Source organism: Micropterus salmoides, unplaced genomic scaffold (assembly GCF_014851395.1).
Source record: "Micropterus salmoides isolate LMB-PRFRI ecotype aquatic unplaced genomic scaffold, ASM1485139v1 Ms_hic_scaffold_3, whole genome shotgun sequence".
Taxonomy (NCBI): Eukaryota; Metazoa; Chordata; class Actinopteri; order Centrarchiformes; family Centrarchidae; genus Micropterus; species Micropterus salmoides.
In genome coordinates, this window is record NW_024042261.1 from 28947862 (window position 1) to 28973573 (window position 25712).

The window sequence follows — 25712 nt, forward strand, 5'->3', positions numbered from 1 at the left end:
TTGAAAAGTGCTCTACAAATAAAGATTATTATTATTATTATTATTATTATTATTATTACATAGGTTTTGTTTATTTCTGTAAAAGGGAATGAGATTGGTTTATGGCCTCTGTCCACTCAGAGGTCCTGACAGCCCTAGTGCGGGTAGTTACATATCTGGACAAGGTTAAATTGTCACTTTAACAGTCATGAGTAGAGTCAGTTAATTTAACTCCACAGGAGATGGTGGTTTGTATGGTTGATAACGTGGGCAACCAGCACTCAGAGTGGATACAAAGTTTTTCATGTGGCAGGCCTTGCTTAAACCGCCTCCTATTTTGGAGTGCTGGGCTGAATTTAGGGAGGTCCGGACCAGTTCTTCTTGTTAAAAAGCCAGTTTTTATCCTACACACTGACAGAGTTCCTGAAGTGTCCCTAAAAGCAACATACATTGGTGAAAGAGAAATAATTGTACCTACTGAATCATGGAGAACAGCACACAGAGTTCATCTATTTCTTCATGGAATGAATGTTTTGTATTAAAGCGGATTCGCGGATTGGTCCCTGCTGGTTTCAAGACAGAAATCAAAGAGTTGTCTAAACTGGCCGGACCAGTGGTGAGTAGCCTGTATTTAGTGTGGGGAAATCTGATTAAATATCTTTCTGTTTTCCCGGCTACTTTTCATTGATTTTGATCTTTCTCATCAGATACTTGCCGAGTTCATGGTTTTTGCAGTGAGTTTTGTTAGTACTATGTTCTGTGGCCATCTGGGGAGGAAAGAGCTGGCAGGGGTTACTTTGGCCACAGCAGTAAGTACAGTAGTAATGTTTCTACAGTAAAAGTTAAACAAATAAAGCAACAGAACATAACCCATCAATGTTTGTGTTATATCCTCAGGTTATTAATGTTACAGGTATATCTGTTGGATCTGGTTTATCAGCAGCATGTGATACTCTGATTTCTCAGGTATGATCCTTTCAGACACATGTTTTTGAGTATTAGCAACAGTCTTGTAAAAAAAATTAAATTAAAAAAATCTCTGGTTTCAGACCTTTGGGAGCCGCAACCTCCTGAGAGTTGGGGTTATTCTGCAGCGGGCGATCCTCGTTTTGATACTGGCATGTTTCCCCTGCTGGGCGATCCTCATTAACACAGAGTCCATTCTACTGGCTGTCAGACAGGATCCAGAGGTGGCCAGGTCAGCTGTTAGAAAATTTCCTTGTCTTCACCTGCTTTAGTTTGTTGTTTTCCTTTACCTTTACTCATTGTTTTCAAGATTATGTTTGTTATTGATACAGATAAAAAAATCTCTTTCTAGGTTGTCTCAGATGTATGTGAATATCTTTATGCCAGCACTTCCTGTGAGTATTTCAAACCTCTCATTATAAAACTCAGCTTAGTAGTAGTAGTTCTGAAAAAGAAATATATATTGATTGTTTGTTGTTTACAACATCTGCAAGTCAGAAATGTTTCTCTGTTGTTCTGTCTAGGCTACGTTCATGTATTCATTAGAAACAAGATATCTGCAAAACCAGGTACGTGCATTATTATTCAACATTAAGTAACTACCTGATGAGCTATATAAGTGATTTGCTTCTTTAGTGAATCAAATACACAGAAAGATTCTATTAGTCATCCTTATACTTCCAGGCTGCATATTGATGTGACATTAGAGATCAGTTCTGTCTAAATTCAGATGGCAGTGAGGTCAGGGCTTCCTGAACTTTGCCATGTCAAGGACCAAAAGCAGACACTAGACCATAACGATGAGTTTACAGATTTATTTAAGCAAAAACAAAACGTTGTTTACCTTTTTGTTTTCACTTTTCTCCAGGCAACAAAACTTGAAGCAGTCCAAACAAACCAATAAATCCAAAATCTTATTAAGCAGGGTGAGCGAGTGTCAATGTTTACAGTGGATGAAGGAGGAAGCTATCCTCCAGCCAGAGTAGATCCTGACCACCCTGGGCACCTAAGCAAAATTCTTCTATGAGGCCCTCCTACCTGACTCGTGAACTATGTAAACAATTTGCCATTGCTGCACGGTCACACCTGACACCACAATGCTCTGCCATCTTTAAAAAAGTCTTTCTCTGTAGTAAACCTGATTGAAAACATCTCCAGTGCTGGTCTGAATGGACCTCTGCGCAATAACTCGGTCCTCATAAAGTCTGTTAAGACTGGAGGCCAATCTGTTGGGTCATTTATGGTGCAGAAACTGTTCCATTAGGGTCTGAGCTGCTTGGTAGTTTTCATCCTACCTGTCAAATAGGAAGTTTTGCGTGTCTGTAAACAACTATGTCTCCTCATTCTGTCCAGTTAAATATGGTGTGCCTCAGGGGTCGGTCTTAGGACCCATTTTGTTTTCCTTGTATCTGCTTCCCCTTGGACATATTATCCATAAACATGGCATTTCTTTTCATATTTATGCTGATGACACACAGATCCACAGACCCTGGAATGCTGAGTTCACTTAACAACTGCCTTTGCAAAGTTAAAAAATGGATGTCAAATAATTTCCTCCAGCTGAACTCAGACAAAACAGAAATCCTGGTCATCGGGTCTCGGAAACTAGATTTAATATTCAACTAGAGGTAAAATAGTAGGCTATACTATTATATGAGTGGACAGTGGACAGATGTAGATACCAGTGTGCCAATATGTGCTCCTTCTAACCGCCTCCTCCTGAGAGCAACATGCTCCCTGTTTTACTATCGTTATAAATATTTTTTATCATTTAACTTTGTTCAACTTGAGAAATACACATTTCAAAATGTCAGCATTTTGTGCATTTTCCTTGATAATCAAGCAATTAGACTTATAGTACCATTTGTTCCATTATAATCAAATCACAATCGCAAATTGTAAGCAATTGGTGCCATCTTCAACCATGTTCTTCCTTGACACCCTTTGCTTCAATTGTTATTACTAGTCGTATTGTTGTTATTATTATTATCAATAACATTACCATAGTTTTTCCTTGCCTGTGTTGCCAAGTGCTTGCTCAAGGCTGGGCCCTGCTTTAAGATCCAGTGTGCAAAATTTCTGATCTGATCCAGTGACAGAAATGCAATATAACTATGTTTTCATTGTTGTATAAAGACCTTACACAATGAACCATTATGTCTTTATTACATAATCGCGGGTCCCCCCTTCCATGGACTTGTCTTGTTGCACTGCCGTGTTTCTACAGTTTGGTCACTATGTTTGGTCTCTATGTTCTTCTTGTTCTTCTTCTTGTAAAATTCAGGCAGTGTAGACACTCATCACCACGTTGAATAAGTATGTTCAAAGAAGAAGAAGAAGAAGAAGTAACAAAATAAAGCCAGGTTCAGCAAATAAGTTTAACATCAAAGCAATTTTTTTAACCGTTAGATGGTGGTTGAGAATATAAGAATTATTATTTGAAACCGTTGTTAAAGTGTTTGGTTAGCTCAGGTGGTAAAGTGCAGGACCCTTACCTAGAAGGCTGTGTTTGATCCCAAGTTGTTTCTCTTTATGACAAATTGATTCTAGAACGACTGTTTCTCAGGCTCACAAAAAGCACATGCTGCAGTGTTTGTATTCCAGTGTTTGATCTGCAACCATTTAAGGGAGTCACTTTTTCTTTCTTTCAGAGGTGTGTCAAGCAGGCTACAGACTCTTTCTCAGACTTTTTAATGTTGTTCTTCTTTTTTGAAAAGTAAAAGCTATCAATTCAACTCCAAATAAGCATTGCAGCAAAAAACTGTCTCACACTTTTATTTTGTAGTCAAAACCACTAAAGAGGAAGTTATTATGTGAGTAACTATTGCTATCATGACTGCGATCTTTTTCCAGCACCGCTATCAAAGTATTTTTGGTGGGTTTTTTTGCTGCTATCAAAGCACCACAATGTGGCCGCGAGCCAGATATTTTTGCTGGTGGGCAGTTTTGTCAAGGGTCTATAATCACCAAGAGAAGTAATGTGTTTCCCTTGTCAATATTTGTATAAACTTCCTCTTTTATATGGTTTATAATGAAATGCGGTGCAGAAACAGTGACAGTGTTACACACTGTTGGCTGACTTTTTCTGTGTTATTTGTCAGTGGCCAAGTTGCAATAACACATGGTTTTACTGAATAATTAAGTAAATATAATTTCCTCATATATCAACCTAAAGAAACCTCATTTCTTGAGCGGCTACTCTCTGCTATCTTAGAAGAGACACCGCTCTGATTATTGTTATTGTTTTGATCTTGTTGTTGATTATTTTATTCCATTCCGTTTTGTATTATAACTGTCTTTCTGATTTTATTAGCCTCATGGCAGTCCCGTTGTAATCCTAATACAAACATGTAAAGCATGTTGTAACTTTGTTTTGAAAGTGCTGTATAAAATAAGTTTATTATTGTTATTATTGTAGCCATCTTTGGGTACTCAATACACTGCCGTGAATAACAATAATATGTGGCACTACTTTTTTAGGGTATCATATGGCCAGAGGTAATCACAGGCTTTGTGGTCAATCTTCTGAATATTCTTATCAACTACATCTTTCTTCACCCATTAAATCTAGGAGTAGCGTGAGTATTTCCCTTTGAACTGCACATGACTCTTTCAGTAACATCATTATGTCTCGCATCACATAACATATATCATGCAATGAAATACTCTTTACAGTGGTTCTGCTGTAGCCAACACAATTTCCCAGTTCTCCATGGCTGGAATTCTCTATGCTTATATCATATGGAAAGGTCTTCATAAGGCAACCTGGGGAGGTGAGTGCAACATGTGCATTGGAGGATAGTGACCCTACCTATAATCACAGGCTCAGTGATAGTGGTTCAAAGTTGTAGCTCAGGAGTGAAGAGATTAACCACGTTACTAATTAAAACTTAAAGCTAAGGTAGGCAGTTTATTTCAGAAGCATTTTTGTTATATTTATTGATTTTCCCTTTACATCTTGACAGCAAACAATAAATCAAATGCTAGGACATAAAAATGAACAGAAATCCAGTGTTTTTGGCTGTTGCCGGACTGTAATAATGTAGTTTAATGTGAAAAATACTATTACAAATACAAAGATCAGAAATCTTCTTTGTTGGAAGTAAAAGTAATTCTGAGTTGTGTATAAACAGACAGACTGATTGATAACTTGAGTAATTGAATGATTAATTGATTTTTTGACACACAGGCTGGTCTAAAGAGTGTCTGCAGGACTGGGGCTCATACATCCACTTGGCCATCCCAAGCATGGTCATGTTGTGTGTCGAGTGGTGGACATTTGAGATTGGAAGTTTTCTAGCAGGTAATGTGACTTTGGCCACTTTGTGGTTTTGAAGCTAAAAGTTTGTCTGAAATGAAACAGCTGTTTGTCACTGACAGGTCTAATAAGTGAGGTGGAGCTTGGAGCTCAATCAGTTGTGTATGAACTGTCAACTGTTGCATTCATGGTAATTTTCCTCTCATTTGAAATGATATTTCCACCAAATACTAAATATACATCAAGTAATAATGTGTAAAATGAATTACTTATTTGTACACACAGTGTAACAACATGTTATTTTTTTGTCAGTTCCCTCTGGGTTTCAGTATAGCAGGCAATGTAAGAGTTGGAAATGCCTTGGGAGCTGGAGACACAGAGAAGGCCAAACTGTCTGCTAAACTGGCAATGTTCTGTGCAGGTCAGTATGCTCTTAAACAATATTTCTATGCTATATGTTAATATCTTATTAAAATTGCATGTATTTGAAGTTCAGAAAATTCTGATTTCACTCAAGAAATTAGTTCAGGAGTAGCTTAGAGGTTAAATATGAGGTGCCCTTGAGCAGGGCATTAAGTTTACAAACTGCTCCAGCAGAACTATTCATTGGCCAACAGAAGGAGACTGTGGTTGTCCTTTGTGCCTTTACAGAAAAGAAAACAATTCAGCACCTTTTACTGCAATTCTGAAACTTTTTGTTACTCTTTACCACAGGTTCAGTCTCTATATGTTTGGCAGCTCTCTTTGGGGGCCTGAAGAACCATATGACTTATGTCTTTACAAATGATGAGTGAGTATATCTTTAACATACGTTTTTGTAACCAAAACTGAAAAAGTGAACTGAAAAAGTTTTTTTCTCAGTGTTTTATGTTAACACGTGTGGATTACATGTTCTTTTGAATATTAACTTGAGGTAGGCTAAATGTTCCTCACAGTTGTCCTCAGTTATGCTGTGTAGCATCACTGTGATTAACGGCAATTTACTGATTCCTCTTTGGTCAATGTTACTAGGAGATTAGAATATGTACAGTTCTCAAATACAACACACACAAATCAAACGATGAGAATGTATTTTCTTATGTCACCTCTCCTACAGTGTCAAATTGTAAATTTTATGTCGCTCTTCTTTCAGACAAATCAGGCATAGGGCTGCTGATGTTATAACTTTTTTTGCTCCAATCATCCTTCTAGATGCAATATCAGTAAGTAAAGCTTCCATTTCATCCAAACAAGATCTCATGATGTTCCCATAAATATTATTGCATTAATTTTTTGTTGAATCTTTTTTCTGTATTCATGATTAGATTACCTCAAGTGGCATTGTAAGAGGAGCAGGTAAACAGAAAATCGGGGCTGTTTGCAGCATTGTGGGATATTATGGAATTGGTTTTCCTACTGGAGTGTCGCTGATGTTTGCAGCCAAATTAGGAATCATAGGTAAGATTTACAGCAGAGATGAATTTTAGCCTTCAGCTGTTTTTTTCAACATTGTTGCCTAACTAGTAAGTTTTAAGTTTTGTGTCCAGTGTCTTTTTAAGTAATCGATCCACCACTGTATCACCATCTTCTTGCTACTCTTAATGGGGCCACCTGTAGTTTTCAGTGGCCTCTAGTTTTGAGGTTTCAGATTGCAACCACTACGAGTGAGCAGTCAGCGTTGGTCAAAACCAAACAGGGACATAACAAGAGGCCAGACACAAAATGCTGCTGAATACTGCAACATTACACTATTATTTTCATCAGCTTTAAGTTGAACTAATCCATATTCATAGGATAGAGGATGTCTCTTACATACCTATATATATTAGATATTTAACAGCAGCAGGCCAACTGATCTGCCACTTAACATCATAATGCGCAAAACCCAACACAACAGTAGATCTACATTATTGGCCTAATATCGGTTCACACACAGGATTATCGCTGTAATAAGAGATGCACACATTACATTTTTCCTGGCTATTTCAAGTTAATGATTTTTTTAAAAGGTCTGACCTGCAGATTCTAATTTTCAGATTTTTTTTTTTATTAATTTCCGATTCTGATTTTATTTCTTCTAAGAACTATAACTGACAGCATACACAAACATTTTTGTAACTATTAATTGGAAAAAAATTTATTAGGATCCCCATCAGCACCAGTATAGATGTTAGCTATTCTCACTGGGGGCTTGTGTGAGACATTTTGAAGGGCAGGGGCTCAAGTGAAAAATAGGGCACTTCTCACATTATTTTTTTTAACCAAATGTTAAATATATTAATACAACTCTGACTTTCTTATTTGAATTCCCTCACACTCGCGCAGTTGTTTCATTCAAAATAATCAGTTCACACAGAGACTATAGTCTTATCACAAGAGAAGGCAACAGCAAAGGAAACTGTCACAATGTGCATGTTTTATATGTTACTAGCTTCAAGTGTATATTTAGAATAAATAACTGCACAAAGGAGAGGGACATTAAAATGAATTGTTTAAATACTCTTTGTTTCACAAGCAAGATCCTTCAGCTTCATGCAGGCAAGCAACTGAATATTGAATTGCCTAAATATATTAAAATATTGATCAAATGCAATATTATTATTATTATTGCTATTATAATTACACTTTCCAGGCACGCGCACACACACACAATATCTGATGGTGACAAGGAATTAGTTTTACATTTGAAAGAGGGCTGTCTGTATCATATAAAGATCTATCAGCAAACAACAAACTAATAGAATGTATGTAGTTATTAGATGAGGAGCCTACGATCAAAATATGAAACTACTGTTTAAGGCAGGAGACTTTTTTCATATAGTGATTCATTTTGAGATTTTTATCAATTTTGCTTCCATGTCTTCTTTTACTCTAATGGAAAGAAGACTTCCAAAATACACATTTATATGGTGTTTGTGGTAAGCCTACTACCCTTCGCCTGTGTGCATCTGTATCAAATTAGTGTATTTTCATTTGTTAACACCTAATTTGCATATCCATGTGGCAATTTTGATGACATTACTAGACACAAATTTTACTGTATTCATCTGTAGTGTCTCCTTTAAGTACAGTACATTAGCCTGTATGGTGATGATATATCGACTTTGCTAAAGTTGAGCCAACTTATTTACATTAGCTAGTAGCTCATGAGTCATGCATGTTAGCAATATTTGTCTTTTGCAACTGACAAAGTCTCATGTCTGACCTGATATTTAGATTTTTTGTTCAATAAATATATAGAAGAGTATGTATTCATTTCAAAAAATAAAAATAAAGCACCCCTGAAAAAGGGGCTTTCTCTGGAGGAAGAAAAACGGCAGGTGCTTGTGCATGTGCCTGCATAGGAGGCAGCGTACAGGTCGTCAAAGGAAACTGGGAAACCCAGCAAATGGTTTACTTTTTATGTGTGGTTACAACCTGTTCACAAAGAAATAGGCAACATAAGTGATTCATTTCAATTAAAAACTACATGTAGCCCTTTAAAAGCAAGATGTAAAACTCTTTATTTTCTACAGGTTGTGGATAGGCTTGTTTACCTGTGTGGCTCTACAGTCCTCATTCCTTATTTTCTACCTTGTAAGAATGAACTGGAAAAAAGCTACGGACGAGGTAAGTATTCAGAGGCAAATCTTCCAATTCTTAATGGCCCCACTCATCTTGATGAATTCACGTTTACATATTGTTTTTCTTCCAGGCTCAACTCAGAGCGGGAGTGTGTGGGAAATCCACCGATGCAAGTAAGAGATTGTGTAACAACTAAAGCATTTTATACTGCTAGAGAAAAATTATACAGTTTAGCACAGGAAATGATAAATTCTTCCTCAGGAGACAGTTTAGACTGTGATAAATGTAGATTAATGGTGGTACATTGAAAAATTATACACGTGGCACCTTTTAAGTCTATGCAAAAGCTAAATATCATTGGGAAGCTCTTCCTTGTTTTTAGAATTCATAGTATACTGTACATTACTTCTGTATTTAATGCAATGTCAGCAGGATTCTGAATGAGGTTTTCTCACTGCTGAAACAGAAGATTGCAATTTAACTTTATCTCTATTAAAGTATAAAACTAACACAATGCTTCAATGCGTTAACTTACAACAGTATACTCAAAGATTACTTTAATGTGAATAACAAATAAAAAAAACACGTCAGCTAGAATCTTTGTTTAATATATTTCAGCAAAAACACTGTCATATGTTGCATTTGTATGTCCAGGTTCCCAACCAGATGATCCAGAAAACTCACAGGGTCAAACAGACACAATTAAAGAAGAGTTCTCTTACAAGAATGTGGTTCTGCGTAGGGGCCTGGCTCTGGCTATCATGCTATTCATCCTGGCTGCTGGAATCATTGTGAACCTGTTGATTGATCTCTAACTTGGTTACATGAACATGAGCTAGGTCTGTGATATGATGTGAGGTAACTCCTTAGCCACAAGTGCACAACATGATGCAGATGTTTGGACAGCAGTATGTTACAGCAGTATGAATTACACATTCATTCACAAGATTTTCCAGTGAATCGCCAGTGTTTGCCAAAGTAGACAGATTTTGACAATCTTTGTGTTTAATACATTAAACAGAAACATTGTGGTTATCATGGACTGTCATGGTCAACCTGAATCTTCATTTGGACCTATTCGCGTCATTTTTGATAAATTTGCTGCAGATTTACACTTCACCATTTCCTGTCAAAGATGATGAGACACAGCTTTCATGGTTATCCTGACTCTGCATTTGGGACCACCACAGTGGAGGGAATTTGATCGGGAATATAGGTAGTATTGATCCTCTCCAAAGTAAAGTTGGCCCCTGAAGGCAGGGTCTCTGGCAAAAGGAAGTGCACACTTGCTCCCACAGCCAGAAGGGCAACTGCTGCAAACATAGTGAGACCTCGCCTGAGGATCAGCTGGGTAGTTGAGAGACGACTATCCTTCAGCTGCTGGACCACAGGTGTATCCTGTGTCTCCATGTTCCCATCATGGTCCTCGGTACTCCCCGACATACAGCCATCCACTGACTTTAAAGAAAAAGCAACATTTTGCCTGTTATTTCATTTTGTCACACTGACAGCAAGCAGTGTCAAAATCAGTCAAAGGGTAGCAAAAATAAGAGCAAACAACCTATTAAACTAAATTTAGATTAATTGTTGAATTGAGTTTAGCAGGCCACTTACACTCACATTAATTGCTGTCTGGTTAGCAGTGTTTTTACATGAAGCATCTGACAGGGCATCTGTGCTTAATAATGTCACGTGAGTGTTTTTCTGTGCTCGGTTCACAGCCTGCAAACAAGCAGATACAAAAATTAAACCAAACCCTCAATTTCTCATATTCTTACATACAACAAATAGCTTTTGAAAGCGCTAACTGATTCTGTAGAAAGTCCAAATTCTGTGGCCCTGCTTAGCATACCTCCTCTGTCATTCTCTCCCAGTTGAGGTTGAAGATGACAATTATGTAGAAGGAAGACTGCAAAATGACACAAACGAGCAGTCCCAGCCAAAAACCTGCAAAGAAAAAGACAAATTAGTCTGTCAAAAAAACAACCCTGCTTTTTGGAAATGTCAAGGTCACTTCCTGCAATTACCTAAAACTCTCAGTTTTGCAACAAACATGAAAGTAATGCTTAGTGAAAGTCCTATGCCATAGTATCCAATGAGATTGGCCACAGCTGGTATCTTCTGTTTGCCTGTGCCCAAGAAGATGCCGGTGCATACACACTAGGATGTAAACAGACAAATCTCTAATTATTATGCGATCTCACTCCATTGGCCACCATTTGGTAACATCTGAATAGATATAAAATGTAAATATATTTGTTGTAGGAACCAAAAAACACATAAGACTCACCACAAGACCATCAAAGAACTGAAGGAAACAGTAAGCATTCATCAAGTGTGAGACCAGACCTATGATGTTCCTGAAATAGGGTTTTATAATTAAGATCTATTTTTCTTGGATAATATTTTTATGTAGCAATAGTACCTTAACAATCAGAGTATTACAGTAATTGAAATGTATTTGCAGCTGTAGGGACTCACTCATCAGAGGTGAAGATGAAGCCAATCACTGTTTTAGTTAAGCCAAGCACAAGACCTTCAATAATCGCAATGCTACCTGGAAAAAGAGGAGCTGTGAACTCTGTTAAAGAATTCATGTAAACCACAATACTAGAAAACATTTCTAACTGACCTGCAAGAGTGAGGGATATCTTGCTGGTGAGGATCGCCCTGGCAGTGTCTCCTGCACCAAGGGCATTACCCACTCGGGCACATGCTGCAGCTTGAATACCAAGAGGAAACTATGGATTCATCATTTAAAAAAACTTATGAGAAAGAGTTGGCTCCTGAGTTCAAATATGTTTAGTGAAATGTTCTAAAGTGAGAATGTAACTCTGTGACTTGCAGTTAGTACCATGTAGGTTATGAAAGCCACCATTATCACAGCATGTTGGGCTGCTAGCTCATTTTCACTCAGCATTCCTGATCATGAGAGTCAAAGAAGAGAAAGAGTCGTGACTCAAAGTTTGTAACTGGTTCAAAGAAATCAAATGGCTTACCAATATCTAATATTTGGATTACCTGCAAAGAAACCACCAAACTCATAAACCCACCACTCAAAGCACTTCATTAATGTGCTGGGAATGGCCAGTTTCATGAAGGAGCCCCATTCCTGAAGTGATTCTACAGACCAGCCTGTAGGGGGAGAGAGCAACTTGTAGAGGGAAAAACTTTGTGATGAACAAAGTGGTCCATGAGATCACAAGGTCACCAAAAACATCTACTAAATATAACTGTCCCTCACCTCCCCATGTTGTTACATGGAGCTTCTTCCACCAAATGTAAGCAAACAGAAAAGCACAGATGTAAATCTGAGACAGGGTATTGGCTGCTGCAGATCCACTGTAAGACATGCACACAGACATGTTAATATTTGTGGAGGCAATAGTTTTATTCAGATTTAAAATGCTATACTGAGACGTGTGAGCACACCTACCTAACACCCAGATCCAGCCAGTAAATAAAGATGTAATTTGTCACCACATTTGCTATGTTTGCCATGGCAGCAGAGTACATTTGTGGAAGTATTATACCCTGAGTACACAAATACCAGGCAATGTGATTACCACCACGTACACATTTGCCTACAGAAATCAAATTAGATTTAATAAGATTTTCAACATTCATATACACTGAAATGAGATGATACATAATGAGATGAACATAGAGAATTGGACTTGGGTTTAGGACAGCAATGCTGTACCTGGTTCTGTAGGTAAGACACCTGAAGATGATGTAGAAACATTGCCTGCAGAGAAAGATCATTCATAAAAGGTGTTTATAATTTACTCAACAGTGTATTGTGCAGAAGAACTGCAAAATAACACTGAAAATGTGTTGACGTTTCGCTTAAAGAAAAGTCACAACTCACCGGTACTGCAGGAAGGAAGCCTGTAATATACAGCTGGGCTATTCTGAAATCAAGATTCTGTATTCAGTTCAATTTATAGACAAATAAGCACTTGTCAATATATACACTGTTCAACATCATTTGTTCAATCAATTATTTTCACTGGCACTCAGAAGCAGAGAAATATGGAATATGTCCTGAGAAACGTTTTTAACCGAGTTTAAGCTGCATTAATCAGTATTTGTTAAAATGTAATCAAATGACAATGAGTAATTTGAATGTCCTTTTAGTGAAGAACTCACAGTGAATTGCTGACTCTGTAGCTCTACAGTTTAACTGCTCTTGTCAACCATATATCCTGCAGTACCATTCTTGCTCAAAACCAAACATAAAGTTAGTGAGTGTGTGTGTGTGTGTGTGTGTGTGTATTTATGTTTTGTATTTACCTGCACAGTGTGTAATATTTTCTATGAAGGCACATTAAATAATAAAAAACGCTAGAGCACAATTAGTACAGTATATGTGATATTGATTTTATACCATTGGTAGAGGTCATTTGGTCAATATTTGGAATACAGATTTTCTGTTTTTGCTGAATCTGATCAATAATCTGTGGGGACCAGATTTGATTTTAATGCCAAGGTGGTGTTTGTTAAAGTTGAGAGCAGGATGTCTCACGTTCTCACTGATGACTATTCAAACTTGCCCATATCACTAGTGGTAGCAATAGCATTTTTGCATGTTTGTTGCGGTTAGTTACCTGGTCACCTCAGGGTCTTGACCCAGGCATAACAGGATGGCCTGAGCATTAATGAGGAGGCCCCAGCAGGGCAGACAGAACATCAACAGGATGATGATGCTCCGCTGAAGGATCACTCCCACCCTCAGCAGGTTCTTACCACCAAATGTCTGTACAACATAATTAACAATTTAGAACGAGTGGTGAAATAAACAGTAAACAGTAAAATTCCAATGTATTACATCATCATATCAAAAGGGTTTTTCACACCTGAGATACTAAAGTATCACATGCCAGTCCGAGACCATATCCTGTTGCTGCAGTGGTAACATTAATGGTCTGAAATGAATATGAAACATACTTGAATGAGTCTGACGTAAACTTAAGGACTCTGTAACCAATATTTCTGACACGAGTAAATGTACTATATCATCAGAAGTCTGTCATAGGTGATTGTGAGAGAATTGTAAAAGCTATCATTGGAAGGTGAGTTTGTAGCTGTAATATTTCATTCATTCTCAACCCGTCACTTCCTCATGTTAGCCTCCACAACTCTGTGGAGCATACAGATGACCACTTACAGCAGAAGCTAATCCATAGCCAGCCATCTCTTCATTTCCCAGACGCCCACAGAACATTGTAACCACAAATGGAAGCAAGTAATTCAGGATTCGAGAGAGCAGCTAGAAAGACAAACACTGACAATGGTGTAGTTGATACAGCTACCAGCTCACAGATTATACATAGTGCATTACAGTAAACACAAGTTGTAATTAACTATCATGGTACTCATCTTGGCAAATGAGCCACCACACTGTCATCACTTTGGCCTGTTGCAGCCACTGTTTGAAACCTGCCAAACACAGTTTTAAGCCCATTGATTTTTGCCTCTAAGTCTAATACAGAAAATCCTGTTTTCCTGACATCTTAACCTTTTCTTTGGCAAAGAAACACAGTCATCAATCTTTTGTTGTATAAATCAGCTTTTCAGCAAGGACAGCCTCAATCTACACAGTCCCATACAGACAGACAAGGGTATGTAAACAGCACGAGTCCTTACCAGAGGCCCTGTCATCCTCAGGATGTGGTACAGTTCCTCTCTGTGGGCCAGGGGAACCCTATGGCACACCCACCTGCAGCAGAAAAGCTTGTCACTAGACCCCTCCATGTGTGCAGAATGAGATGCCAATGCAGGTCCTTCCACTGAAGTGTTCGTCTTGTCTCTCATGAACTTATCTTAGTTTCTCTCCAGGATGTTGGAAAGGATGGAAATCTTGCTGTGGTCACAGCTGCTCTGGAAGCAAGCCAAGGCCAGCTGAAACAAGACAGAATGTGAAAAACAAGAAAAAGGCCAGCAATCACAACAAAGACTAAGACAGTGGACTTGAAAGCAAGAATGTTTTGATCTTCACTGGTTAAACATGTAAAATACAATTCACTACTTCTAGTTCTGGTTGTTGAAGATAATTCTCCTGGATGAACATTATCAGGTCTTTCATCACTCCAAAGCTAAAACAAGTTTTAATGATCTAATATTGAATTTATAAAATAGAAAGATTAAGAAAAATTTAATCTGGATTTTTAAAAAATTATGATAGTTTCAGTAGAGTGGATAGTGAATATTAAATAAATGTATTATATGGAGACGCTGACTTTGAGACTGTACATTAGGCAAAATTTTGATTCTACCTGAACATGAATAGTAGAAAGAGGAAGAATAATTGGTCCACCCTGCCGCGTATGTATAGTTTTCCTTGCCCTGGGTCTTTCTACAACACCAATTCTCTCTTGAATTACAACTGTGCTGAAGTGGTCCCCATTTCTTTTACTCCATTTAACTTTTTCCTGGATGACTAGATAACATGACATTTTTATTTATTATTACTTTTGTCAGTTTCAAGTTATTTCAGAGACCATAGTGGTTTTTTTTTTCTTTAACGGAATGGTACCAACAATTTTGTCCATGTCTGTACAGTAAACCCATGCTTATTATGTATACACTTCTGTATTGCCTCTGGTGACCTGGTCAGTTCTGTTACTTTATTCTATTTATTTGGTGTTTTAAGATTTTATTAAATGGCAAAACAAGTAAAGTTTAAAAAAGGAATGTTTTTGAAATTTTGCAACGCATAAGCACATTTTCTAACAGTTAATGTATACTTAACTTACTTATTTTTGAATTCTGTTACTAATCTGCTAGTATTATACTTCTCTGGGTATTAATGTAACAGTTTGTTAAATGTGTACTTTTTGTAGTGTGTGAGGCCGATTTTTCTTCCTCTCTTCACCCAGAACTCTGCTAAACTCTAACTTAAACTATGTAAATTGCATTCAAGTACTTACAGTACAGCAACTGTAAGTAAAATATACGTAATATATAATATATAACAAATATATAAATATAGTTGTTTCGTTTTATTCCCAATGGTAGACAACCACTGAATACAAAAGCACATTTCTACATAAGCAAAGTTTTTAATGAGCCAGGACCTGTATTCATCAAAGTTCTGAGTTACATTTGAGAATAAGCAAAACCATTTATCAATATATATATATGCAGCTATATATATATAGCTGCATTTCGGATGGATATGACACAAGTGCAGATGAGAAAAAATCAGAGAGAACAAAAATAATAAAAAAATTGTTTTAACCATTAATTCACTTAATTTTTTTTAATCAAATTTGTCACAGTTTTTCACTCTCAGCCATGTCCTCTCAAAAATAATGAGTCCATGAGAGTCATGATATTGAGCACAAACTATGATTTTATGATAAAGCCTCTCAAGGTTATTCTTCTATTGGGACCAGCATAGTGGACAAAATATGATCAGGAGTATATGTAGTATTGATCCTCTCCAAAATAAAGTTGGCCTCTGAAGGCAGGATCTCTGGCAAGGGCACGATGAAGTGCACACTTGCTCCCACTGCCAGAAGGGCAACTGCTGCAAACATAGTGAGGCCACGCCTGAGGATCAGCTGGGTAGTAGAGAGATGGCCACTCTTTAGCTGGACCACATGTCCAACCTGTGTCTCCGTGTTTCCATCATGGTCATTGGTACTCACAGACCTGTAGCCATCCACTGACTTGAAGGGAAAAAAACATCTTAGTACATTATTTTGTAATGTCATATGAAAAGAAAGCGCAGTAACACTTAAAAGGAAAGTTGTCAAATATAGTGTTTTCAATTGCATAGAAAACAAAATAGAAAAGTTCATTGATAACCGTGTGAAACAAGCTATAAAATGTCATTCAGGTTGTTAGTGTTAAGAATAACAGGCCACTTACACCCCCATTTCTTGCTGACTGTCCAGCAGTGTTGTTACCGGCAGTAACTGAAGGGGCAGCTGTGCTTAATAATGTCATCTGTGTCTTTTTCTGAGCTCGTTTCACAGCCTGCAAAGAAGCAGATACAAAAACCTAACTGCCAAATTTTCCTTGTTCACAAACTTAACAAATAGTTATTGAAATTTGCAAGATTTCTCTCAGTAATGTAGAAATAAAAATAACATTCTGTCAGTGTATCTAAAGAGTTGAGGCCCTGCATGATCAGGGTTATTAGATTAGCCAGTATTATACCTCCTCTGTCATTCTCTTCCAGTTAAGCTTGAAAATGACAATGATGTAAAAGGTGGATTGTAAGACGACACAAATGAGCAGTCCCAGCCAAAAACCTGCAGAGAAAAAGACAAATTAGTCTGTCATGGGCACAGCAGGTTTCACATACATTATAATAACCTGATGTTGTTATGCACTTGTTTGTCTTTAATGTCTGTGGAAGTAAAAAAAAACATTGTCACTTCATATAATTACCCAAAACTCTCAGTTTTGCAACAAACATTAAAGTAACACTCAGTGAAAGTCCTATGCCGTAGTATCCAATGAAATTGGCCACAGCTGGTATCTTCTGTTTGCCCGTGCCCAAGAAGATGCCCGTGCATACACACTAGGATGGGGGGAAAGAAATTTTTTTATTTGACATATATGACTTACTTTTGGCATCACGCTACTAATATATTTTGCTGTGTACACAAGAAAGGCTGGTAGACTCACAACAAGACCATCGAAGAACTGAAGGAAACAGTAAGCATTCATCAAATGGGAGACCAGACCTATGATCTTTCTGAAATGATAGTTAAAATTGTGTCTTTGTGTGTAGCAGTTGTATTCTAACAACTATAGCATCCAGTTATTAAAATGTGTTTGCATCCACAGAGACTCACTCATCAGAGGTAAAGATGAAGCCAATCATTGTTTTAGTAGAGCCAAGCACGAGACCTTCAACAACTGCAAAGATACCTGAAAAAGAGGAGCTGTGAACTCAAACAGTAGAAAATGTTGCACATCAAATGCTGATTTATTAATATAAGCTACAACAACAGAACGTGTTTCAAACTGACCTGCAAGAGCAAGTGACATCTTGCTGGTAAGGATCGCCCTGGCAGTGTCTCCTGCACCGAGAGCATTTCCCACACGGGCACATGCTGCAGCTTGAATACCAAGAGGGAACTATGGATTGATTCATTCATTTGCAAAAAAAAATATGAAAATAACTACATTCAGGAATCAGAAAGTATGAACACTGATGTACAAAAGAGCTTTGTCTTGAGTGAGTGTTCGAATACTAAACCACAGCTTAGGCAAAAAAAATATTTATTAACTAAATTTGAGGACATGTTTGTGGGAAGAAAGTGAGAATGTGACACTGTGACTTTCATTTACCATGTAGGTTATGAAAGCCACCATTATCACAGCATGTTGGGCGGCCAGCTCGTCTTCACTTAGCATACCTGATCATGAGAAAAAAACAAGAGAAAGAGTCGCGACTCAAAGTTTGCATCACAATTTTACCAATATTAGATTTAGCAATATCTAATATTTGGATTACCTGCAAAGAATCCACCAAATTCATAAACCCACCACTCGAAACATGTCATTAATGTGCTGGGAATGGCAAGTTTCATGTAAGAGCCCCACTCCTGCAGTGATTCTACAGACCAGCCTGCAGGGGGAGAAAGCAACTTATTTATGTATTCTGAAAAAGATGGAGGATGAGCAAAGTGATGCATGAAAGCATAGGGAAAGCATGCATATGAAATCCCTCACCTCCCCATGTTGTTACATGGAGCTTCTTCCACCAAATGTAAGCAAACAGAAAAGCACAGATGTAAATCTGAGACAGGGTATTGGCTGCTGCAGATCCACTGCAAGACATGCATACAGATATGTTGATATCCATGGGGCAATAGTTTTATTCAGATTTAAAATGTTATACTGAGACGTGTGAGCACACCTACCTAACACCCAGATCCAGCCAGTAAATAAAGATGTAATTTGTCAACACATTTGCTATGTTTGCCATAGCAGCAGTGTACAACTGTGGCAGTATTATACCCTGTGTACACAAACACCAGATGATGCAATGAGTACCACTTATACAGTACATTTCCCCTCAGAAATGTAATTATATTAATTTACACAACATATTCTTGTGCTCTGAAATAAGGACATTAGTGCACCTGGTTCTGCAGATAAGACACCTGAAGCTGATGTAGAAACATTGCCTAAAAGACAAAAACATTGACATTATTGTTCCGTGGGGAAGGAGTTTTTTCTAAACGTCACTGAAAATATATTAATTTTGCACATAAAGGTGAGAGGAATGGTCACAACTCACTGGTACAGCTGGAAAGAAAGCTGTAATATACAGCTGGGCTATTCTGAAATCAAGAAGCTGTATTTAGATCCAAGGGAATGATTGTTTAAGGTGATATATACTGTTCATTGTTGTATAAGTTCAAGCTCATTCATTTACACTGCCACTCAAACATTTATCCATGGCAAGAAAAATTTACCTCCCAGGAGAAATGATATTAAGAAGTTACTATATGTAGACTTAGCAAACCTGGAGAAGCATGCTAAAATGGAGGTATGAGGCTACATTAAATAATTCAAGAGAGGTGTGAGTGTGCAGCCACTTTTCTATGATGAAATAGCCTTTACAAATAATAGGTTATTTGATCAATATTTGGAATACACATAATCTGTTTATGCTGGACCAGAACTGATCTCAATGCAGAGGTGGTGTTTGTTACCGCTGAGAGGATCTGTGTTGACTGAATCCCACTGACAGAGGCATTGTGTTTTACATGCATGCTTGGTGCAGTTAGTTACCTGGTCACCTCAGGGTCCTGGCCCATGCATAACAGGATGGCCTGAGCATTAATAAGGAGGCCCCAGCAGGGCAGACAGAACATCAGCAGGATAATGATGCTCCGCTGAAGGATCACTCCAACACGCAGCAGATTCTTACCACCAAATGTCTGCACAACAGCACAGACAACGTTAATCATTTTAGAAAAGGGAAATGAACAGTTGGTATCTGGAGTCAGTGAAATTGATGATTAGGGCAAAAAAGGCCTACAGCAAAGGGTTTTCCAAACCTGAGATACTAAAGTATCACATGGCAGTCCTAGACCACAACCTGTTGCTGCAGTGGTAACATTAATGACCTGAAATCAATATGAAACATAATTGTCAGTCTGATGCACACTTAAGGACGCTGATGTAACCAATACTTCTTTGATTCATACTAGATATTGATTAAATCATCAGGCTATAATGGGATTGTGAGTTTATAGCTGTAATATTTCCTTTTCTCCTTTAAAATTTACATCTCCGCTTGTAATTTCCTCATGTTAGCCTACACAACTCTGTGGAGCATACAGATGACCACTTACAGCAGATGCTAATCCATAGCCCGCCATTACTTCATTTCCCAGACGCCCACAGAACATTGTAACCACAAATGGAAGCAAGTAATTCAGGATTCGAGAGAGCAGCTAGAAAGACAAACATCGACAATGGTGCAGTTGATACAGCTACCAGCTCAAAGATTATACATTGTTACATTACAGTAAACACAAGTTGCAATTAATTAGCATGGCTCTCTTTGCAAATGAGCTATCACACTGTCATTACTTTGGCAGGTTATAGCCAATGTTCAGTCACTGTTTGAAATCTGGCAAACACTGCTTTGGGTTGACTGATAGTTGCTTATAAAACTCAGACACAGAGCCAATATTTCCTGACATTTTAAACAAAACACTCTTGTCAATCTCCCATTGTATAAATCCACTTATTATAAAGGACAGCCTCAATCCACAGACAGCAACAGCGCGAGTCCTTACCAGAGGCCCTGTCATCCTCAGGATGTGGTACAGTTCCTCTCTGTGGGCCAGGGGAAACCTCTGGCGCACCCACCTGCAGCAGAAAAGCTTGTCACTAGACCCTTCCATGTCTTCAGGATCAAATGCTAATGCAGGTTCTCCACTGAAGTGTCAGTCCATCTGTGTTCTGTTCTCTCCACGGAGATAATTCACCACTGTTGTGTTAAGTATTTCAACACCTTAAAAGGTTACTAATTAATTTACTCAAGGTTAGTTTCACAAATTGTTCAGGTTTGACATTGTTGCAAAAAAAAAATCTCACTATGTAAACCAATATTATATAGTAGACCTTTCTGTAACACGGTACAGAGTCCATCTTATGAGTCACTATTTAATGCTATGTTTTCTAGGTAGATACTGTACCAGAGGTGAACATAAATGTCATCTCCAATTTCATTTCAAACTCAAATACAGTTAAAATTAATTTTTGCATTCATTGCATTCACTGAGTGAATGATTATATGGTCAAAAGTTGCCACAGTAGGAAGCCTACTAAATAACCATAACTTTGTTCTACCTCTGTGTTGTCGGATATAATATGTGAACGGACAGAAGGTGTGAAGTCATGATTATTCATGAACATCTTCTGCATATTAATGACTGCACAGGTTTCCTTTGAAGAAGTTAAATCAATCCAAGTCCCCATCAATCTAGGCAGACAGCTTCATTAAAGTGTTTGGGAATATAAAACATTAACATGTCATACAGTTCAGTGTCCTCCTGGAGAGCAGTAAAGGTTAACCAGTCAGTGCGCTGGCAACATCTAAAATGAGACGCATCCCTCAGCGACTATCCAGCAGAAAACCCATTCAGCTAGCCATCTGTAGCAGAGTGATAACTTATATCTGTGCAAGCCAGCTTCCTCTTTTATGGATAGAAAACATATTTGCACATAAGACCTGTGTTTGCCTCAAAAGCTGGAGTATACATTTATGCAGACATAAATTTCACACTTTCAGCTGACTTGAAAAATATCTTGACAAACCTTCTAGCAGTGCTGCCTCAAAGATGATATCTTAACAAATATGATTTCAACACTAAGCTATAAGTGATTACGTGTTTGGTGAATTCAGCTTTCCTCATAGACAGGGAGATGATTCAGTTCATCTGTATGGTGCATCCATGTTTTCCACTGGATGGAGCAGGAGTTCAATACAAGACAGTTTTTCCATAAACTCATACCATTGTAGTGGTGTACAATGTTACACTTAGACACAGAGACTGCTAAAACATATATGCACACAGTTTGCCTCACATCATTGCCCACAAGTTGTACCTCTATGTCTCTGACCCCCTCTCTGTCAAAGCAGAATTGATGGTGTGGATATGATACCAAAGAATAAGCAGCCTAACTTTTCCCATGTGTTTTGGCAAAATTCTGTTGCAATAGGTTCCATAGAAAAAAAACATATATGTGAATGTTGACATCCTGTGAGCTCTCACAGCTAGAAGGTTTAGTATTTGGATTCTCTCAGTTCTATCAGGTAACCCACAAGTACAAATGGCAGTTCTAGTCTCATAATAGAGAAGAAACTGTGAAGGATATATATATATGCATCCTAGCATATCTAATATCATAATATGCTCTAAAATATGGGTTTCATGCATAAAAAGGCATAACAATATTTTAAGAAGAAATTTAATTGTTTGCACCAAAATTGAATGAGGGGGAGCTCATTAAAAAGCCAGATTATTTTTCAGAAGGAGAAGGTTAAATTAACAAAATTAAGATTATTAATATCTGATATAATATCTGACCTCACCACAGGAAAGGTGAGTGAGTTCTAGCTCTAAATGCATTGTGGCATTTCTGTTCATTCTGTATGCCCTCTTAGAGGCTTTAATTCTCAGTTTGAGAGGCAATGAGCCCCCCTAAGTGTGACAACCCAAAGCCCTCTAGGCTTTATGTTGGCTAAAACAATCAGACTGTTGGAATGAGTGCCTTGGATACTATGTGTTGCAGCGGCAGTGATTTGTATCTGTCACTTGCTATTTTCCCTAACAGTGCTCTTGGCTTTGTGTTGCGGAGTTGCTGAGTCCACTTTTGTCTCTCACCTCCACTGTCTCTGCCCATCCAAACCTTTTATCAAAAACACTGTTTGTTAATTAAGGCATGTTCATTTTCAATCTTGACATGACATGTACATTTTACTGAGCATACAGTAATGCCAAGTAAACCTTAATAACCCTACATGTGCTAATTTAGCATATGGGTCCAGTAATTCTAATGGTAAACAACACTAAGAGTTTACAGCCAAGCTAGTGACGTGTCACCATCCTAGCATACTCACAATGACAATGCTAATGCTGATATTTAGCAGGTATACCATGTCCACTGTCTTACTTTACCTTATGTGTTATCATGCTAATTAGCACTACACAAACTACAGCTTGTGGGAATGCTGTTAGCCTTCTTTTGCAGGTATTTGGTCATAAACTAAAGTATTTGACAAATTAAAGTTTTGATGTGATGATAGCACTATATGAGTATTATTGAGGTTAGTTCATATAAACACAATAGAAAGCAAGTCTTTTATGTTTGCAAAGAGAGAGCGAGGTCTTCCTTTTACTGAAGATTTCACTTTTACTACTGCCACACTACTGCCACAAAACTTTAACTTTTTTTTTTGATTACCATGATTTTTCTGGCGATATTTCACCACCATCAAAGTTTATTTGTATTTTTTCCAGCAGTGAGCAGCTCCTTCATTTCCTTTGTGCATTGCATTGTGGAGTAATTTACATCAACAGCACACTCAAAAATCACTTTTTCACTGTGAACGCACCAAAGCCTTTCATAACACTATTCCATTGATTTACAGGATGCACCAAGAAATCAGCAATGTGCAACCAAAGGCAGTGAAGAAGAAGACTGCTACCAGGTAAACACGGATAGTTTAAAAGTGTTCAAAAAAGAAATCGACTTTTATGAGGAAAGAAATGCATTTGATAGTTTGTTTAAGAAGATCCTCAGTCTAAATTGTAGTTTGTACTTTCTGTTTAAGATTTAAGTTTGAATGAAATAGACTGTGGTGCAACAGCAATTGGTGAGATGTACCAAACCGTTTGATAAATCTGAACTCTATGAGCTAATTGCATTTAATCGGCATCTGCGTTTATAACAGCAGATATATGTCTATTGATAAAGACACAGAGAGACAGATCCTTCACTCATGTCATAAGTGTTGCATAGTTTGTGTCGGAAATGATTAAACCAGAGCAGACATGTAAATAAACATGAGCTGAACAAGAATCTAACACGGCTTCCTGTAACTCCTTTTTGTGTTGTGTTGATGTTAAAGGCTGTAGTCAGAGCTATAACAACTCTGGTTATAGTTACAACGTTAGTTAAATGAAATCTCAAAGTTGCAAGTCCTCGTTGTAGACAGTCATGTAGTATTAGATGCATTCAACAGTAGGTCACTGTAACGTTATCGTAGACGGCATGTTTTAGAGCCAGCTGGTGCTTGAGAAATTGTTTCTCATAGCTTTGGATGTTATTAATGAGTGCTGGTACAGGCATAAACTAGATGTGAAAATGCTACATTAAATGTAGTTATAAAGGAAGATTATTATTATGTCAGGACTCAGAGGGGAACCCAGAAGCAGATCGGACAAGTGATAGTTAAGTGGGTAAATTGTGCAAAGGGGGTGCTGGCAGGCAAGAGTGGGGGTCCAGAGGTGGGGGGAGATCCAGAGGGTGGCCAGCTGACAAGCCTGGAGAGTGGAGGTCCACACATTGTCTTACGGGAGGCGTGAGCAGAGTGGGTTGAGTTCTGGGACTGACTTTCCAGGGCTGATCTCCAGAGGATTCCTGAGACAGAGAGACAGAGTTAGTTGTGGGCATCAACAGACAAAAAGCGAATAGCAGGCAGGCAGAAACAGGCAACTAAGCTCAAAAACTGTCTGGAAAGTGGTAGCATACATGACACTTCACAACAATCCGGCAGTGACCAGATGTGTGGCTGCTCATTAAATACTGCTGGATAGATGAGGACGCTGGTGCGGTGACGACCCACGCAGGTGTGTGAGTAGACAGAGAAAGGCCCCCCCCCCCGAACCCAGCCAAGAAAGTGACACAAAACACCACGAGACAAGACAAAAACAGAACAAGCACCCAGCACGCAAATCCCAGACCAAAACAAACACTCAAACAATCATCACGGCCCATCTGTTTACAGTTGCACCTTCCTGCATCAAATATTTAATAATGTGCATTTGTTTACACGTTAAGATGTTGAGACTGTAATCAATTTAATTAACATAATCCATTTAGGAAAAGGTATTATAGCCCACATACAGAGCAGCTTTCAATATCAGACTTTTCTAAGTGTAGTTTGGACAGGAAAGGGGTCTACTATCCAAATAATTTTGTTTGTTTGTTTGTTTGTTTTATTTGGATACCCATTAGCTTCAGCATAAGCTAAAAGATATTCTTCCTGGGGTCCTCCAATCTTCCATGTGAAAATACAATTTATTACATCACATTACACACTATACGCACAGGACATTACACAACATTTAAATACATATTGTACAATTAATGGCATTAATCACCAAAATAATAAAAAATAATAAAACATAATTAAAATAAAATGTCGCTCCTCCGAATAGATCTATATCAAAGAATAAGCTAACTAAGACCCTACAACAGAATCTCTTTAAATTAAATTAATATTAACTATCTAAATTTCTTTGAAGGTAATATTTCTTAAGTGAAGTTTTAAAACCATACAGAGTGTTTTGTTGTTTGATAGTATTTTAATTTTCAAAATCAAAATATCGGCTCATAAATCAGCTCTTTCAATATCATCATCAGCATCGGCCCCCAAAAACCCATAGTGGTCAGGCTCTACTACAAACTTTTTAAAAGTAGAAATTAGTCACTACAAATATTTTTCAAATCACATCATAATTTTATAATATATATAAATATATATATAATGTAATTTCTACTGATCAAAACATTTATTTGAAATCAAATTTATGTATCAGATATTTTATTGAAGCACAGTAGCACAGTTTGGTCTTTATATTCAGCCACATACTGTACTTCAGACCATCAGTTTCTTTTTTTGAGTTACCCCACAAGGTCTGTGACTGTTTTTGCTAACACTGTGCTGTCATTCCCTGTGTATGCAAATCCA

At 37.7% G+C, this 25712-nt stretch overlaps 4 protein-coding genes across 5 annotated transcripts in view; 1 reads left to right on the forward strand and 3 right to left on the reverse strand.

The window, feature by feature from the left end:
* The first annotated feature begins 463 nt into the window (after positions 1–463).
* Positions 464–9561, forward strand: LOC119882466 (multidrug and toxin extrusion protein 1-like). Its single transcript, XM_038692508.1, has 17 exons — positions 464–595; positions 687–788; positions 877–945; positions 1029–1177; positions 1298–1340; positions 1470–1514; positions 4426–4523; positions 4621–4718; positions 5135–5248; positions 5326–5393; positions 5516–5624; positions 5918–5993; positions 6336–6405; positions 6508–6640; positions 8697–8791; positions 8877–8919; positions 9422–9561. The coding sequence occupies exons 1-17, from the start codon at positions 464–466 to the stop codon at positions 9559–9561; spliced, it is 1584 nt and encodes a 527-aa protein (XP_038548436.1).
* On the reverse strand, positions 9282–15630 carry LOC119883502 (multidrug and toxin extrusion protein 1-like). Of its 2 annotated transcripts, none has more exons than XM_038694190.1 (17): positions 14396–15630; positions 13917–14018; positions 13606–13674; positions 13357–13505; positions 12618–12660; positions 12450–12494; positions 12183–12280; positions 11991–12088; positions 11768–11881; positions 11601–11668; positions 11379–11487; positions 11228–11303; positions 11037–11106; positions 10774–10906; positions 10599–10693; positions 10367–10468; positions 9282–10204 (listed from the first exon to the last, which is right to left on the reverse strand). In XM_038694190.1, the coding sequence occupies exons 1-17, from the start codon at positions 14561–14563 to the stop codon at positions 9905–9907; spliced, it is 1839 nt and encodes a 612-aa protein (XP_038550118.1). In that variant the 5' UTR covers positions 14564–15630; the 3' UTR covers positions 9282–9904. The 2 variants fall into 2 exon arrangements, with proteins under 2 accessions (XP_038550118.1, XP_038550117.1); XM_038694189.1 differs by having other exon boundaries at positions 10361–10468.
* Positions 15631–15731: 101 nt separating this feature from the next.
* On the reverse strand, positions 15732–20815 carry LOC119883503 (multidrug and toxin extrusion protein 1-like). The gene is made up of 17 exons (XM_038694191.1): positions 20527–20815; positions 20077–20178; positions 19780–19848; positions 19511–19659; positions 19014–19056; positions 18856–18900; positions 18634–18731; positions 18443–18540; positions 18225–18338; positions 18059–18126; positions 17737–17845; positions 17560–17635; positions 17390–17459; positions 17150–17282; positions 16916–17010; positions 16625–16732; positions 15732–16422 (listed from the first exon to the last, which is right to left on the reverse strand). Exons 1-17 carry the CDS (start codon positions 20632–20634, stop codon positions 16126–16128), a joined length of 1782 nt encoding a protein of 593 aa, XP_038550119.1. The 5' UTR covers positions 20635–20815; the 3' UTR covers positions 15732–16125.
* Positions 20816–23801: 2986 nt separating this feature from the next.
* The window catches only part of LOC119883121 (membrane-associated phosphatidylinositol transfer protein 3-like), a 133713-nt gene continuing 131802 nt past the window's right edge, over positions 23802–25712 (reverse strand). The window contains 1 exon segment of the mRNA XM_038693649.1: positions 23802–24379. Within this exon segment, the coding sequence (XP_038549577.1) occupies positions 24153–24379 (227 nt within the window). The 3' untranslated portion in view covers positions 23802–24152.

Excerpts from the sequence above, each read along its gene's own strand:
- LOC119882466 (XM_038692508.1), top strand. The coding sequence starts at position 464 with ATGGAGAACAGCACACAGAGTTCATCTATTTCTTCATGGAATGAATGT. Across the intron at positions 1,341-1,469 it reads TCTTTATGCCAGCACTTCCT|GCTACGTTCATGTATTCATT; the intron begins GTGAGTATTTCA and ends TGTTCTGTCTAG. Across the intron at positions 6,641-8,696 it reads AGCCAAATTAGGAATCATAG|GGTTGTGGATAGGCTTGTTT; the intron begins GTAAGATTTACA and ends TTATTTTCTACA.
- LOC119883502 (XM_038694189.1), bottom strand. The coding sequence starts at position 14,563 with ATGAGAGACAAGACGAACACTTCAGTGGAAGGACCTGCATTGGCATCT. Across the intron at positions 12,089-12,182 it reads TGGCTGGATCTGGGTGTTAG|TGGATCTGCAGCAGCCAATA; the intron begins GTAGGTGTGCTC and ends CATGTCTTACAG. Across the intron at positions 10,469-10,598 it reads GGGAGAGAATGACAGAGGAG|GCTGTGAACCGAGCACAGAA; the intron begins GTATGCTAAGCA and ends GCTTGTTTGCAG.
- LOC119883503 (XM_038694191.1), bottom strand. The coding sequence starts at position 20,634 with ATGGAAGGGTCTAGTGACAAGCTTTTCTGCTGCAGGTGGGTGCGCCAG. Across the intron at positions 18,127-18,224 it reads ATTTGGTGGATTCTTTGCAG|GTATGCTAAGTGAAGACGAG; the intron begins GTAATCCAAATA and ends TCTCATGATCAG. Across the intron at positions 17,846-18,058 it reads TGGCTTTCATAACCTACATG|TTCCCTCTTGGTATTCAAGC; the intron begins GTAAATGAAAGT and ends ATCAATCCATAG.